We start from the raw sequence: 16,296 nt of genomic DNA on the forward strand, positions 1-16,296 counted from the left end.
TGTTAACACATACTTGTATGTAAAATCAATAGTAAAATCAAATTTACTACTGAATTTGAAGTTTCACTTTTAATTTCAAAACTGCTATATTTAATTTCTGTTTTAGCTTTATTGGTTCATTAAAGAAGGAAAGTTATTTCAGAAATAAGTAACAGAAGGATCTAGGAGCATGCTAAAGGCCTTAGCTATCTGCCTTTCCCAAAGTTCTCTTTAAAAGTAACATCTTTCACAGGTCTTTTTCACATCTAACTGCCAATAAACATAATATTTCTTCTGAATAATTGGTGTGTTTTTGTCATGTCTTATGAATCTTAAAAACCCTCTTTGCTATGGCAATCAGAAATATAAGACACAAATCTGCAGTTTTCCTCTAGGAATTGTGCAGTAACTTAATAGTGAATATCCACCACCATCCTATACTTGCTTACCCTTCATGCTAATTTCATTAGCTACTTTCTAAAACTTATGTCTAATAAAACTCTAAAATCAATTTCTTTTTGAATAATTCAGAGGATAAACAGAAGCAAAAATACGAAAATCACCTCTCTTAAAGAGTAATAAAGATTCTAAAGCTAAGCAAAAAAGCAGGGATAGTCACACATACTAGTCAATTCTTAGTCAAGCATTTACTAAGTGCAACAGAGCTATGGTTCTAGTTGAATGAAAAATTTTAAATACATTCCATCTTTCCCAATTTCCTAGCCTAACCTTTGAAAAGATTCTCTTTTAGAACTTCCTCTTCATTCTTTAAATTATAAATATATACAGGTCTGTGGCGTGTTAGGAACCAGGCCACACAGCAGGAGGTGAGTAGCGGGTGAGCAAGCATTACCTTCTGAGCTCTGCCTCCTGTCAGATCAACAGCAGCACCAGATTCTCATAGGAGCCTGAACTCTATTGTGAACTGCGCATGCAAGAGATCTAGGTCACACGCTACTTATGAGAATCTAATGCCTGACGATCTCAGGTGGAAGTTTCATCCAAAACGCCCTCTGCCCCCTGGTCCGTGGAAAAACTGTCTTCCACGAAACCACTGACTTAGAACACTAAAAGTAATGAGGCATCTTCCATTATCGCTAGAGAAAAAATTTAGGGAATATCACTAGAGAAAAATTTTAGGGAAAATGTTTAGGGAATATCATCAAAATAAAAAGAGCAAAGTAAAGCTTGCTTCCTTAACAGACCAAGAGTCCTGTCATTACACGTAACAGATTATCTTGAGACCTGGGCAGCAACAACAAATTATTAGTAAAAAAGATGTAAAGACACTGTGTTTTGTGACCGACAAACAGGTACCTTGCCCTATTATCAAATGCAGAGTTCTAGGCTGGATAGGGTGGATATTTTGACCTTCTGGCAAGGTAATGGGTCCTCTATCTGCTCTTCGTCAGGTGATCTTTCCATTTATTAGTGGTGTATACTAACCTCCTCAAAGGCAGAAGTTTTTGTTTTTGTTTTCTGGAGGAAAAGGGATGCAGATAATTTTGTAATAAGTCTTTTTATGTCAGTTCTACAAATGTGGCTTTAAAAGCAATGCAATTTCAACAACTCACCTTTGTGAAATGGAAAGTTACAGGAGTAAATCAGGGATTCCCTGAATTTTTCCAATCCCATTTGTGTATCTCCTCTCTAAATGTGAAAGACTTTAAACCAATGATTATTGGGACCATAAATACGTCTAAAAACAAGCCGCCCTTGTAAACCTTTGCAATTCCTTATGGCAGTGGTTCTCAAGCTTCGGTCTGTATCAGAATTACCTGGCAAGCTTGTTAAAACACAAACTGTAGGAGCCTATCCACAATTTCTGATTCAGGTCTAGGGTATTGTTTGAGAACTGGTCAGTCGAACAAGTTCCCAGTTGATGCTTGTCTGGGAATCACACTTTAAGAACTGCTGCCTTAAGGCATTATACATCTAGACTAGTTAAAACATCATCTCGACTAAAAAGTTTATGATAAAGTTTTGGCATCCTACCCCTAAACACAAGGAATCACAGAAATAACATAACCCAATGTTATCAAAGCTTTGAAAAAGTAAGTGTCCTCACATGTATTGATAGTATTTAAATTAGCATAAATTTAAATACTAGGGCACAATCAGGTAAAATACTGAAAAGAGCCATTAGAAATGACAAGTAAAACAATCAAAGGGAAAAAATTTGTATGTGCCAAAACATTCACTCACCACTTACGACTGCAAAATGCCAAACAACTGGAGAATAATTATACAAACTATAGTACACTGAGCAAATGGAGTATTATTTAACCATAAAGATGACAAAAAATGAAGCACACAAACACACAGAAAATGGAAACAAACTATGAAATACAAAAAGTAGAATATAAAACTGATAACAGCAATACATATTTAATGATAAAAACTAGAAGTAGCCTCAACAGATGTAGTATTTATTAAAGGTGAAGAAATAAGCTACTTTAGACCTAATATAAGATAATTTAAGGCAGTCAATTGCATTAGCTACTTTCTAAAACTTTTCAATAGAATATTTCACAGAATATTTTGAAGTAGCCTCTGGTCTACAGATTACAGTGACCATCTAACCCACTGAAAATTACTTTCAATATTTATGAAGTAAATAGTTAAGAAAAACAGTAAAAGTAAAAAAAAAAAAAAAAAAAAAAAAAACTAAGAAAATTACTTACAGTTCCCAAATAATACTTCCTTAGAGTTTTAACATGCAGAAGGGAAACTTAGTAACTACGTTGGGCACAGCTAGCAAAATCACTTGAACCAAACGTACAGAGTGGTAAAACAGATCAAAAAGATTGGGATTCAAAGCCTAATAACAATGTTAAAAAAAAAAAAATACTTCGAGAAAAACTAATCCAATCATTAAAAACATTTTTTCAAAACTGTTAAAAATAATGACTTTTAAAGTGCATAACTTACTGTTTTGATTCACTGTGACAAACTTCCAAGGTTGGGTCATTATAAATAAAGGCAGCCTCTAAATCATTGATCCTTACTCGGTATATTCTACACTGTTTACTGTTCAACTTGATTCTATTCAAGTTTGCAACTGTGGGAAATACAGTCAGTTCCACAAATCCCTGCAAAGATAGAGAATAACAACTTCATTACAAAGACTGGTATGTTTCAGAATATATTGCTTTTATTTTTACCACTTACACACATATTACACTCCAGACACAAAATCCCAAATAGCTACATACATATGTATGCTCTCCAAGTATCTTACTTTCAAACATGATTGTCCTAGTGACTGAATGGGTGTGAATTATGTATACTTTATCATCCTGGTGGTTCATGTTCACGATTAGTGAAAATTAGGCAGTCAGAAAAAAGTAAAAGGGCTCGCTACTCTCAAAAACCAGAATTTTTAAACAGACTAGGATCTAAAAAGGGAAGAAAAAAAAAATGACAGAGCAGAAAGAGAATGAAAACCAGAAGGTTGATGAGTGAAAGAACATGTCAGAAAAAAAGGGGTAAAAAATGATACCACTGAAAGCAACAAGTATGAGTTTCTGCTCATGAGTAAATTAGGACACGTAAAATGGCAAGAGCTACAAAAGATACCAAGGCAAGCAGGAAAAATCTGCTGCTATATTCAGGAGCGGCAGATACGTCACAGTGTTCAATCACTTCCTATCAAGTCGTCCAGAGGCCGTATGTAGTTCGACCATGTTAGCTGTCAGAGGCCGTATGTAGTTCTACCGTGTTAGCTGTATGTTAGCAATGTCTCTTGTCCAACACATGAAAAACAGTTAAATACAGACTGTTCACCACCCTCTTGTATTGAATCAATGCGAAAGACGAACAGATTAAACACGGAATATATGTTCATTGATTTTAATATCTTGGGTTGAAAACTGATATACTCAAACATAAAACAAGGGAGGGCATGAAATTGCAGTATTTCAGGGGCTCCAAAGTAAACAGAAAAATTTCAGAGGCTATAACAGAAATATTTAAGAGAAAATTCAGATAGCAACCATAGAGGACTAGATTATAATGGCTGCTACCATGTACCAGACATTACATTAGATACTTTCCTATGTTCCCTCTAATCCTAATACCAACTCTAAGAGACTACTTTATACTTTTTACAAAGAAGCTACAAATATTACTGTCAAGTATTTTAAAAAGTTAACTTTTTACAGATAAGATAACAAACGCAAAAAAAAATTAGGTCAGTAATAAGTAGGGAATAGAGATTCAAACACAACTAAATAATTCCAAACAAATCCCACTATGCCATAATGCCTCTGGGTACAAGGGTTTTAAATAATATGCAAAGTTGTTTTTAGGTAACATTTAGCCCCAACTGCTCAAGAAAGCCTCGAGATTCTGTAGCCTCTTTGTTCTCAATTCCCAAGTAAGAGGAGAGCCACACACTCTTAAATCAGAACAATCTGCACATATCTGTGAGTTAGAAACACAGAGAACAAAAGAGCAAAGTCCAAAATACAGCTGATGAAGATTTTGTGTTTAAAGGTGTAAACTATGAACAGCTGTAGGAAGGATGACCAGAATTCCTTTTAATTAGAATCTGTCATCCAATGACCATTCTAAATTTAAAAGAGTTTGGATCAGCTGAAAGATAAGAATTAGAACCAAGACAACTACAAAACAAAAGATTAAAGAAAGTACTGTCAATTGCTACATGGGTGAGGCATAAGAACAGCATCTGGCTTTCTAAACTCTGGTAACAATAATAGAATGATGAAATGTAATTCAGGAAGACAGGAAAAGCCCAGTCTCCTTGCACCATCAGGCCTCTGCCACGGCCTAGGGCTCTAACCTACACCTGCCCGAAACATTCAGACCCATTAACCTCTACAAGTCTTCAATCTCTGCTGCCCTTAGCCACTGGCATAACTGCAAGCCCCTCAGGTCGTCTAGCCTCTCACTCCTTGCTTCTTGCTCTCTCCCCACCACTTCACAGATAACCATCCTCCTGGAGCCCACATTCCATTTTAAACATTCCCCTTGTGCCTTTCAACCTTTTCTAAAACTCCCTCTCTACCCCCTTGCCTTAAATGAAATGGCTCCTGAATCCTCCTAGACAAGAAGTTACTTACTCTCCCACTCACTATAAATGAGGGTAGTGGAAAACTGGCATTCTCCTAGTTTCCACAACTACTTCCAGGCCATTTATAGGATTTTATTTAACGTACACTATAAGGTTAAGGACAGTGTGGTGTCACCGTTAAAAGCAGGTGTTTTGGAGGTAGACTCCCTGTATAGAAATCCTAGCTCTACCACTTAGTAACTGTATGATCTTGGGCTAGTGACTCCAGCTCACTGTGCCTCAGTTTCTTCATAAAAAATAATGACATTACTGGCCTATTAGTGTTATTATGACAACCGAACAGCCAGGCATGGGCTCACTCCTGTAATCCTAGCACTTTGGGAGGCTGAGGCAGGAGGATTGCTTGAGTCCAGGAGTTCAGAACCAGCCTGGTCAATATAGCAAGACCCTATCTCTACAAAGTACTAAAAAATTAGCCAGGCATGGTGGCTGCAGTTCCAGCTACTGGGGAGGCTGAGGTAGAAGGATTGCTTGAGCCTGGGAGGTTGAGGCTGCAGCGAGTCGTGATTGCGACACGGGTGACAGAGCAAGATCACATCTCAAAAACAAAACAAAACAAAAACAAAGACAACTGAAAAACTTACTACATGGAAAACACTTAAAATTATAGCTGGCATCTAGTATATGCTTAATAAATGCTTTTGTTATTCTTTTCTGTTTATCCTTTGTGTTCATGCTATACAGGTACACTATCCTCTATGCTTCTTCATTAATGTCTATGAAATTCCCCAACATTTGCTGAAGGCTCATACTCTTGCTTTTTTTTCTCTTTTCAGAGACAGGGTCTTGTTCTGTCACCCAGGCTGGAGTGCGGTGTAGCAATCATGGCACACTGCAGCCTCAACCTCCCAGGCTCAAGTGATCCTCTCACCTCAGCCTCCAGAATAGCTGGGGACTACAGGCATGCACTACTACTTCTGGTAAATTAAAAAATTTTTTCTCTAGAGATGGGTCTTATCATGTTGCCCAAGCCGGTCTGGAACTTCTGGCCTCAAGGACCCTCCTATCTCAGCCTCCCAGAGCACTGGGATTACAGGTATAAATACTGCACCTGGTCACATACTCTTCTTTTGTAACACACGTCTCCCATCACTCTAAGTGACTTGAATATAGATGTGTCTGATCCAACCAATAAAACTGCCTCAAAGTTCTCTGACCTCAATTCCTACAATCTTCACTTCCATCCAGGAAGAATCAAGATCACACTCTGAAAAGCACTTCATCACTGCTTAGAACTGCTCTGATGCTGACATGAACTCAAATGTCCACAATGCCTCTCCTCACCCTTCTCATTACTTCTCTACCAGTCCTCCTGTTCAACTGCCTGAAATCCTCCTGTCCTTGACTTCTTCCAGTTTCTCACCACAATCTTCTTGGCACTCCCTTCACCCTAAATCCTTAAATTCAACCACTCCTCTGCCAACTACCAATTATCTTGCCCCTCTGTTTCATGTATCCATCTTTCCCTTCTGTTTAAGAATGATATATCCGGCCGGGCACGGTGGCTCAAGCCTGTAATCCCAGCACTTTGGGAGGCCGAGACGGGCGGATCACGAGGTCAGGAGATCGAGACCATCCTGGCTAACCCAGTGAAACCCCGTCTCTACTAAAAAATACAAAAAACTAGCCGGGCGAGATGGCAGGCGCCTGTAGTCCCAGCTACTTGGGAGGCTGAGGCAGGAGAATGGCGTAAACCCGGGAGGCGGAGCTTGCAGTGAGCTGAGATCCGGCCACTGCACTCCAGCCTGGGCGACAGAGCAAGACTCCGTCTCAAAAAAAAAAAAAAGAATGATATATCCAAAGGTCCTTCAGCACCCACTCCCCACAGTATCCTCAGAAATATCAGTTTGTCTCTCTCCTATAATTACAATCTTTCCTTTCTGTAGAATGTTTTTCCTATGCCTATAAATATGTTCAAGACTCAAGGTTTTAAAAGTCTTTAGATCTATGCTACCCTCAAATGAATGTTTTGCCATCTTTCTCTCATACCTTCAAAAGAGAAATTCTTGAAAAAGTAGAATGTGTTCACTGTTCCAACTCTCTCTTCCATTCAGTACAATATGACTTATGCAGTCATCATTCCACTGAAGTTACCTGATATGGTCTGGCTGTGTCCCCACCCAAATCTCATCTTGAATTCTCATGTGTTGTGGGTGAGACATGGTGGGGGGCAACTGAATCATGAGGGTCAGTCTTTCCATGCTGTTCTCGCAAAGTGAATAAATCTCATGAAATCTGACGGTTTGAAAAACAGGAATTTTTCTGCACAAGCTCTTTTTGCCTGCCGCCATCCATGTAAGAGATGACTTGCTCCTCCTTGCCTTCTGCCATGATTGTGAGGCTTCCCCAGCCACGTGGAACTGTAAGATCTCCATTAAACCTATTTCCTTTGTAAACTGCCCAGTCTCAGGTACGTCTTTACCAGCAGCATGAAAATGAACCAATACAGTAAACTGCTACCAGTAGAGTGGGGTGCTGCTAAAAAGTTACCTGAAAATGTGGAAGCAACTTTGGAACTGGGTAACAGGCAGAGGCTGGAACAGTTTGGAGGGCTCAGAAGAAGACAAGAAAATACGGGAAAGTTTGGAACTTCCTAGAGACTTGTTGAATGGCTTTGACCAAAATGCTGATAGTGATATGGACAATAAGGTCCAGGCTGAGGTGGTCTCAGATGGAGATGAGGAACTTGTTGGGAACTAAAGCAAAGGTGACTCTTGTTATTTTTAGCATAGAGACTGGCAGTATTTTGCCCTCCCCTAGAGATCTGTGGAACTTTGAACTTGCGAAAGATGATTTAGGGTATCTGGTAGAAGAAATGTCTAAGCAGCAAAGCATTCAAGAGGTGACTTGGGTACTGTTAAAGGCATTCCATTTTATAATGAAAGTACAGCATAAAAGTGTGGAAAATTTCCAGCCTGACAATGATAGAAAAGAAAATCCCGACTGGGGATGGTGGCTCACACCTGTAATCCCAGGACATTTGGAGGCCAAGGCAGGTGGATCACGAGGTCAGGAGCTCAAGACCAGCCTGGCCAAGATGATGAAACCCCATCTCTACTAAAAACACAAAAAATTAGCTGGGCGTGGTGGTGGAGGCCTGTAATCCCAGCTACTCAGGAGGCTGAGATAGAGAATTGCTTGAATCCGGGAGGCGGAGGTTGCAGCGAGCTGAGATCGAGCCACTGCACTCCAGCCTGGGGAACAAAGCGAGACTCCGTCTCAAAAAAAAAAAAAAAAAAAAAAAAAAGAAAATCCCATTTTCTGAGGAGAAATCCAAGCCGGCTATAGAAATTTGCATAAGTAATTGGGAGCTAAATGTTAATCCCCAAGAAAATGAGGAAAATGATGTCTCCAGGGCACGTCAGAGGTCTTCACACAGCCCCTCCCATCATAGACCGGGAGGCCTAGGAGGAAAAAGTGGTTTTGTGGGCCAGGCCCGGGGTCCCCACGCTGTGTGCAGCCTAGGGACTTGGTGCCCTGCATCCTAGCCACTCCAGTCAGGGCTGAAAGGGGCCAACTTGGAGCTTGAGCCGTAGGTTCAGAGGGTACAAGCCTCAAGTCTTGGCAGCTTCCATGTAGTGGTGAGCCTGTGAGTACACAAAAGTCAAGAATTGAGGTTTGGGAACCTCCATTTAGATTTCAGAAGATGTACGGAAACGCCTGGATGCCCAGGCAGAAATTTGCTGCAGGGGAAGGATCCTCACAGAGAACCTCTCCTAGGCCAATGCAGAAGAGATACGTGGTGTCAGAGCCCCCACAGGGTCCCTACTGAGGCACCGCCTAGTGGAGCTGTGAGAAGACGGCCACCATCCTCCAGACCCCAGAATGGTCCGCTGACAACATGCACCGTGCACCTGGAAAACCTGCAGACACTCAATGACATCCAGTCACGGGAGCGGGAGGCTGCAACCTGCAAAGTCACAGGGGCAGAGCTGCCCAAAACTATGGGAACCTACCTCTTACATCAGCATGACCTGGATATGACATAGAGTCAACGGAGATCATTTTGGAGCTTTAAGATTTGACTGCCCTGCTCGATCTCAGACTTGCATGGGGCCTGTAGCCCCCTTGTTTTGGCTAATTTCTGCCATTTGGAATAGCTGTAGTCACCCATTGCCTGTACTCTCATTGTATCTAGGAAGTAACTAACTTGCTTTTGATTTTACAGGGTCATAGGCAGAAGGGACTTGCCTCGTCTCGGATAAGACTTTGGACTGTGGACTTTTGAGTTAATGCTAAAATGAGTTAAGATTTTCGGGGACTTTGGGAAGGAATGATTGGTTTTGAAATGTGAGGACGTAAGAACTGGGAGGGGCCAGCGGCACAATGATACAATTTGGCTGTGTCCCCACCCAAATCTCATCTTGAATTTCCATGTGTTGTGGGAGGGACCCAGTGGGAGGTAACTGAATCATGGGGGCAAGTCTTTCCTGCGCTGTTCTCATGATCATAAGTCTCACGAGATCTGACGGTTTGTTTGTTTGTTGTTGAGATAAAGTCTCGCTCTGTCACCCAGGCTGGAGTGCAATGGCACGATCTTGGCTCACTGCAACCTCCATCTCCCAGGTTCAAGAGATTCTCCGGTCTCAGCCTCCCAAGCAGCTGGGATTACAGGCACCCACCATCAGGCCCGGCTAATTTTTGTATTTTTGTAGAGATGGGGTTTCACCACGTTGGCCAAGCTGGTCTTGAACTCCTGACCTCAGGGGATCCGCCCATCTCAGCCTCCCAAAGCACTGCGATCACAGGCGTGAGCCACTGCACCTGGCAATCTGATGGTTTTAAAAACAGGAGTTTTTCCAAATACCACATATTCTCACTCATAAGTGGGAATTGAATAACGAGAACACATGGATACAGGGAGGGGAACATCAAACACCAGGGCCTGTTGGGGGGTGGGTGACTAGGGGAGGGATAACATTAGAAAAAATACCTAATGTAGGTGACAAGTTTATGGGTGCAGCTAATTACCAGGGCACGTGTATACCTATGTAGCAAAACTGCACGATCTGCACATGTAACCCAGAACTTAAAGTATAATTAAAAAACAAACAAAAAGCAACAACAACAACAAAAAAAAACGGGAGTTTTTCTGCACAAGCTCTCTTTTTGCCTGCTGCCATCCATGTAAGAGGTGGCTTGCTACTCCTTGCATTCTGCCATGATTGTGAGGCGTCCCCAGCCACATGGAACTATGAGTTCTCCACTAAACTGCTTTCCTTTGTAAATTGCCCAGTTTCAGGTATGTCTTTATTAGCAGCATGAACATGGACTAATACATTACCCTTGCTGTGGTCACTAATGACCAAGAATTACTTTCAGTTTTCAAGTTTATATTTACTGTTTACATTTAAAATTAATAACCTTTTTTTTTTTTTTTTTTTTTTTTTGAGATGGAGCTTCACTCTTGTTGCCCAGGCTGGAGTGCAGTGGTGCAATTTCGGCTCACTGGAACCTCTACCTCCTGGGTTCAAGCGACTCTCCTGCCTCAGCCTCCCGAGTAGCTGGGATTACAGGCGTCTGCCACCACACACAGCTAATTTTTTTGTATTCTTAGTAGAGGCGGGGTTTCACCATGTTGGCCAGTCTGGTTTCAAACTCCTGATCTCATGATCCACCGGCCTTGGCCTCCCAAAGTGCTGGGATTACAGGTGTGAGCCACCGCGCCCAGCCTCCTCCTTCTTAAAATATGTTTTTCAGCCAGGTGCAGTGGTTCACACCTGTAATCCCAGCACTTTGGAAAGCCAAAGTAGGGTGGATCGCTTGAGCCCAGGAGTTTGAGACCAGCCTAAGCAAAATGGCAAAACTCCATCTCTACAAAAAATACAAAAATTAGCCAGGCTGGTGGTATGTGCCTGTGGTCCTAGCTAGTCAGGAGGCTGAGGTAGGATAAGCACCTGAGGCCACAGAGGTTGAGGCTGCAGTGAGCTGTGACTGCACCACTGTACTCCAGCCTAGGTGACAGTGAGATCCTGTCTCAAAAAAAAAGGTTTTTGCTGGTTTCTACAGGTCAAGCGTCAGTTTTCTCAAATATCATATTCTTCAGATATTTCTCCCTGATGCTCACTTCCTGCTAGATACTCTAAGTGAGCTTTTCCACACACTTAATGAACAATTGCATATCAAAGGCTCCCAAATCTCTCTCACCATCCTTTATCTGCACAGACATGTAGCCAACTACCCACTATTCATCTCAATAACCCCAAAGTGCATGAAATGTAACATTTTCTAATCTGACCTATGAATCTTTCCTCTCAAACCTGCTGCCCCTCCCTTCCATACACAGAGTAACCATTTGTTTAAACTTACGCATTTTATCTTGTACTCTATCACACAGAAGTAGATGGCATGATCAATTGCTAAAGGCTCAGTTACAGTAACAACTGAGAAACCTCCCATGGGATGCTGCCTTAAATTAGTAGACAATATATAGGATTATCTCTCCCAGCCAAAACAGAACTGGGAACCAAGGGTTGAAAGTTGGAGTGACTACTCTCACTATTATACCAAAAAGGCCATGGAAGGAATTTTTTTGTTTTTTTTGGGGGGGACAGAGTTTTGTCTTGTTGCCCAGGCTGGAGTGCAGTGGCACAATCTTGGCTCACTGCAACCTCTGCCTCCCGTGTTCAAGTGATTCTCTTGCCTCAGCCTCCCAAGTAGCTGGGATTATAGGTGCCCGCCACCATGCTCAGCTAATTTTTTGTATTTTTAGTAGAGATGGGGTTTCACCATGTTGGTCAGACTGGTCTCGAACTCCTGACCTCAGGTGATCCACCCACCTGTCTCCCAAAGTGCTGGGATTACAGGTGTGAGCCACCGTGCCCAGCCATGGAAGGAATTTTTGCCTCCTGTCTCTGATCCTGGGTTCAGTGTGTTGAGAGGTCCTAGTGCCTAAGTGAAGAATGCATCCAGCAGAGCATATACTCATGATTCCATTCCATTGGAAGTTGAGGTTACCTCTTGACCACCTTGAGCTCCTCATCCCAAAGAACCAAAAAGCAGCGAAAGGGGTCCTCTTCTGGCTGGAATGAATCATTTCAACTACCAAAGAGAAAATTAAAGCTTTGCTATACAATACGGACAAGAATCACATCTGAAATCTAGGGGATTTCCTGAGATGCCTCTCAGATCCCCCCTAACAGTCCTAGGCAACAGAAACTGCAACAACCCAATAAAGACATGAACAGCACTGAACGTCCTAAAGAAACAAGGGTCTAGGTCATCCCAATAGAAATGTCAGCAGAAGGAAAAGGAAACACCAAAGGAGTGGAGAAATAAAGCAGTGTATATCAACTTCGGCCATGCTACCAGCTAAGGGAAGCAGGGACTGTTACAATTTAGTTTTACACTATTTCTTTCAACCACTTTTCTTTCCACTATCTTGCATAAAAGACGCTAGAGGTGACTAATATTTTAGGTGGGAACAGGGCTGAACTGTCATCTCTCACACTAACAGAATAGCTCAGGCGTTAGCAAACTCTCTCTTAAAGGGCCAGATAGAAATATTTTAGGCTTTGTGGGTCACACAGTCTGTCTCAGCTACTCACCTCTGCCAGTGTAGCTCAAAAACCTCCATAGTCAATATATAACTAAATGGGGATGGCTGTGTTCAGGTAACAATTCACTTAAAAAGTAAGTAGTCAGCCATTGCCAACTCTTTCAGTGGCTCATAGAACTTTGTAAGTTCCCCATGTTAGGAGCATTAGCTTTTCATCTCAACCAAAGACAATAGTGAATGCGTTGGGGTTAAAAAGATAGACTGTTCTGATTATTCTCCTTTTGCCCCTCCTGATCTGCTCTCTACGCTACTCAATACCCTAGGAGTTTCATTAACTGGGCTCTACCCTTCTAGATGGGTTGGTCCAACAGTTTCCACAAAAAGGAAACTGGAAAGCAGAAGGAAAGCAAGTTTATATTAATTACCCCAGATTCCTTTCTGCCAGGCTGCAGGTAAGCAGTAGCTTCATTCTTCTATTAAAAGACACAGTTCCTACAAGGTAACTCTTTCCATGGCTACAGTAGGTTCTAGTAACTTCCCCTTCCCTTTGTTGTTTCAGGCCTGGAAGTGGCAACTGTTCCTCACTGTTAATAGCTCAGAGGGTTCCTCCACCTCATGTTGGTTTCTGTTAACTCTGTTCTAAATAGTCCATTCATTTCCCTCAATTAGCATATATATATATATATATATATATATATATATATATATATGCCATTTACTTCCTGCCAAGATCCTAACCCACACAACATCCAACCAAAGTTTCCAGTGGGAAACTTAAGTCATCCACAACCCCTTTATAGCAGTCCTGAAAAAGTCATGTGCAACTTCTGTCTATTGATTCCTGTGGGACAACACAGGTGGAAGGGGGAATGACAGATGTAAAGAAAGTGCATCGAACTCTTATCATTTGCCAACTTTATGCCCTTAAGAAAGTTACTTAACCTCCATTCTTTTAGCTGCCTCAATTATGCCTTAATCCTAATATGAGGATTAAAATATTATCTACCTCATAAGGTAATTATGAAGATTGAGTTAATACACATAAACCTTAGAAGATACTTTACATATATTAATGGCTAAATATATGTTCACTAATTCAATCATGTCAACTCTATTTCAATTCCATTTTCACAAAGGCTATCTTCATTTAGGACTTCACCATTTCTCCCCTAGATTACTGCAGTAACCTCTGAACTAGACTCCCTAATTCCCTTGTGTTTCCTACCCAATTCATACAACATAATACAACTCAAGTATCCTACTATAAGATACAAGGTACATAACTTAGGGAAGACTGCATGAGAAATTCCATAAATGAGGAGACTAGATTTAATAAACCTTTTAGGAACATTACAAATCTAAGATTCTATGACTCTTATGAAAAGTGACATTTTTCTATCTATTCAGCTTATCCTAAGTAAACATGTACATACATGGGTAACAAATCTGACAGAGAAGTTGATACCATCACTCAAGGAAAACCAGCTCTCATTAACATTTTAGTCTATATAATAAAGGTAGCCCTAAGAAAGTAAATTAAATAAATACTTGAGTTTTCAGCCAGGTGCAGTGGTTCATGCCTGTAATCCCAGCATTTTGGGAGGCAGAGGCAGGTGAATCACTTGAGGTCAGGAGTTCGAGACCAGCCTGGCCAACATGGAGAAACTCTGACTCCACTAAAAATAAAAAAATAAGTCGGGCGTGGTCGTGCACACCTGTAATTCAAGCTACTTGGGAGGCTGAGGTAGGAGAACTACTTGAACCCAGGAGGTGGAGGTTGCAGTAAGCCAAGATCACAGCACTGCACTCCAGCCTGGGTGACAGAGCGAGACTCTGTCTCAAACAAACAAACAAACAAAAAACTTGAGTGTTCAAGCTTTTTCCTAAAATTGATTATATCAGCAATTCATACATCTAAATTGTGTTGGGGGGTGGGGGGAGGTAGAGGGTTTCTAGATCTCAAATTCTCTGTCTAAAACTTCATTACAAAGCAACATCACCTAGTCAAGAAGCAAAAGTAGCCTCTTAGAAGCCAAGTCAGTGAGTGTATTAATCTTAATCTTTTTCATAGAAGAAATGTCCCTATGGTCTTATACTTGTTTCATGCACAATTATAAAATGCTTGGCTATACAGGCTTTCACATTATATACCAGATAAAGAGTAATAAAATTTTAATTAGGAAATTGAAAAAAAAGGAAAAGGGAGAATTTGGGAGGCGATAGGTATTAGTAGAAGGACCATGGAACTTGTAATCATACAGACCCTAATTTTAATTCTTACCTATTCTCGAAACAATTATCTGGAAGACTATAAACTTTCTAAGTACTGTGAGGGGTGGATTGTTACTCTTTATAGTGGACTTGTTACTGTTTATAATTGTTGAGAATAAACTTACCACAACAGATTTTCTCTGGAAATTTATGTTGTTGATGCAGACGACCTGATGGGTTGTATATTAATAAATATAAAAAGAAAATAAGGAAGAAATAATTTTTATTATTAAAGTATAATTATATCCAAGTATAAATTAGGACTATGTTCTAAGTAATTCAAACTTGCATGTCAATATTTCATTTTAAAACTCTACAAATCGGGGCCTGGTGCGGTGGCTCACACGCCTGTAATCCCAGCACTTTGGGAGGCCGAGGCAAGCAGATCACGAGGTCAGGAGTTCGAGCCCAGCCTGGCCAATAGAGTGAAACCCAGCCTCTACTGAAAATACAAAAGTCAGCCGGGCATCGTGGCACATGCCTGTAATCCCGGCTACTCAGGAGGCTGAGCTAATAAAAAAGCTTGAGCCCGGGAGGTGGTGGCTGCAGTGAGCAGAGATCGTGTCGCTGCACTCCAGCCTGGGCGACAGAGAGAGACTCCATCTAAAAAAAATAAAAAATTAAAAAAAAAAAACAAACCTCTACCAATTGGGATGATTTTTACAAATCTAGCAACAGTCACGAAAACAGATTTTACAGAAATACAATCTAGTACTTAGAAAAAAACTTAAGTAACCTGCAACGGGAATTAAATTTGCTGAATAACACTGTCATTCAAAACATTTTTACCTTACAAACACCATTTCCATCCAACTAGTAAATTCCAGTTTCCCAGGCCCACCAAGTCAATTTCAAGCAATCACAAAATGTAATTAATGGCAACAAAACCAAAAGGAAGGAAGGGAAATGAAAAAATACTTATAATTTATATGGCCTTGGGCTTTCAAAGCCCTTGTCTCCTTTCTTCCTGTTCATTCTGGCGGGCTCTACACCAGTCAGCGGCATGAAGTGGTCCCGCGGAGCTTGGCTTCCCGGCTTCCCGGTGGGATACAGGGCATTACTGGTCTTTGGCACCTCACACTCCCCGCTCCCCTGCGGTCCCCAAAAGTCACGTCTCGCAGCCGGCCAGTCCCCAGGGGAGCGAACTGAAGGGTGCTGCCCGTCTCAACCTCGATCCTTCGACTAGCTCCTAGAAGCCGCCGTCAACAAGCTTCTGCCACAGAGATGCTCCTCTCCGCAAATGCTCAAAGCGACCATCGGCCGACATCTTGTCTGAAACCTCTGACCTCCGACGTCAGCGGAAGTGGAACAGCGGCGGGGGTAGAACTAGGAAGTCTTGTCAATGGGCAGGGCTTGCGATTTTCGCCTGTGCCTTATCGTAAAAAATTGTTAAAATTTAGGAAAGCGAAGAAACTATTTGGTGGATGAAGCGAGAACAGCAGCAACAAAAGGA

At 41.4% G+C, this 16,296-nt stretch overlaps 1 protein-coding gene across 2 annotated transcripts in view; it reads right to left on the reverse strand.

Annotated features, from left to right (window-relative positions):
• Positions 1-16,148, reverse strand: part of TAF2 (TATA-box binding protein associated factor 2) — a 105,154-nt gene extending 89,006 nt beyond the window's left edge. For both annotated transcript variants that reach the window (XM_025394723.1, XM_025394724.1), the window contains exons 1-3: positions 15,766-16,148; positions 14,969-15,023; positions 2,911-3,071 (exon numbers count right to left, since the gene is read on the reverse strand). In XM_025394723.1, the coding sequence (XP_025250508.1) occupies positions 2,911-3,071; positions 14,969-15,023; positions 15,766-15,848 (299 nt within the window). In that variant the 5' untranslated portion in view covers positions 15,849-16,148. The remainder of the gene's footprint in view (positions 1-2,910; positions 3,072-14,968; positions 15,024-15,765) is intronic.
• Between the last annotated feature and the right edge of the window lie 148 nt (positions 16,149-16,296).

The sequence above is a fragment of the Theropithecus gelada genome, chromosome 8, assembly GCF_003255815.1.
Source record: "Theropithecus gelada isolate Dixy chromosome 8, Tgel_1.0, whole genome shotgun sequence".
NCBI lineage: Eukaryota > Metazoa > Chordata > Mammalia > Primates > Cercopithecidae > Theropithecus > Theropithecus gelada.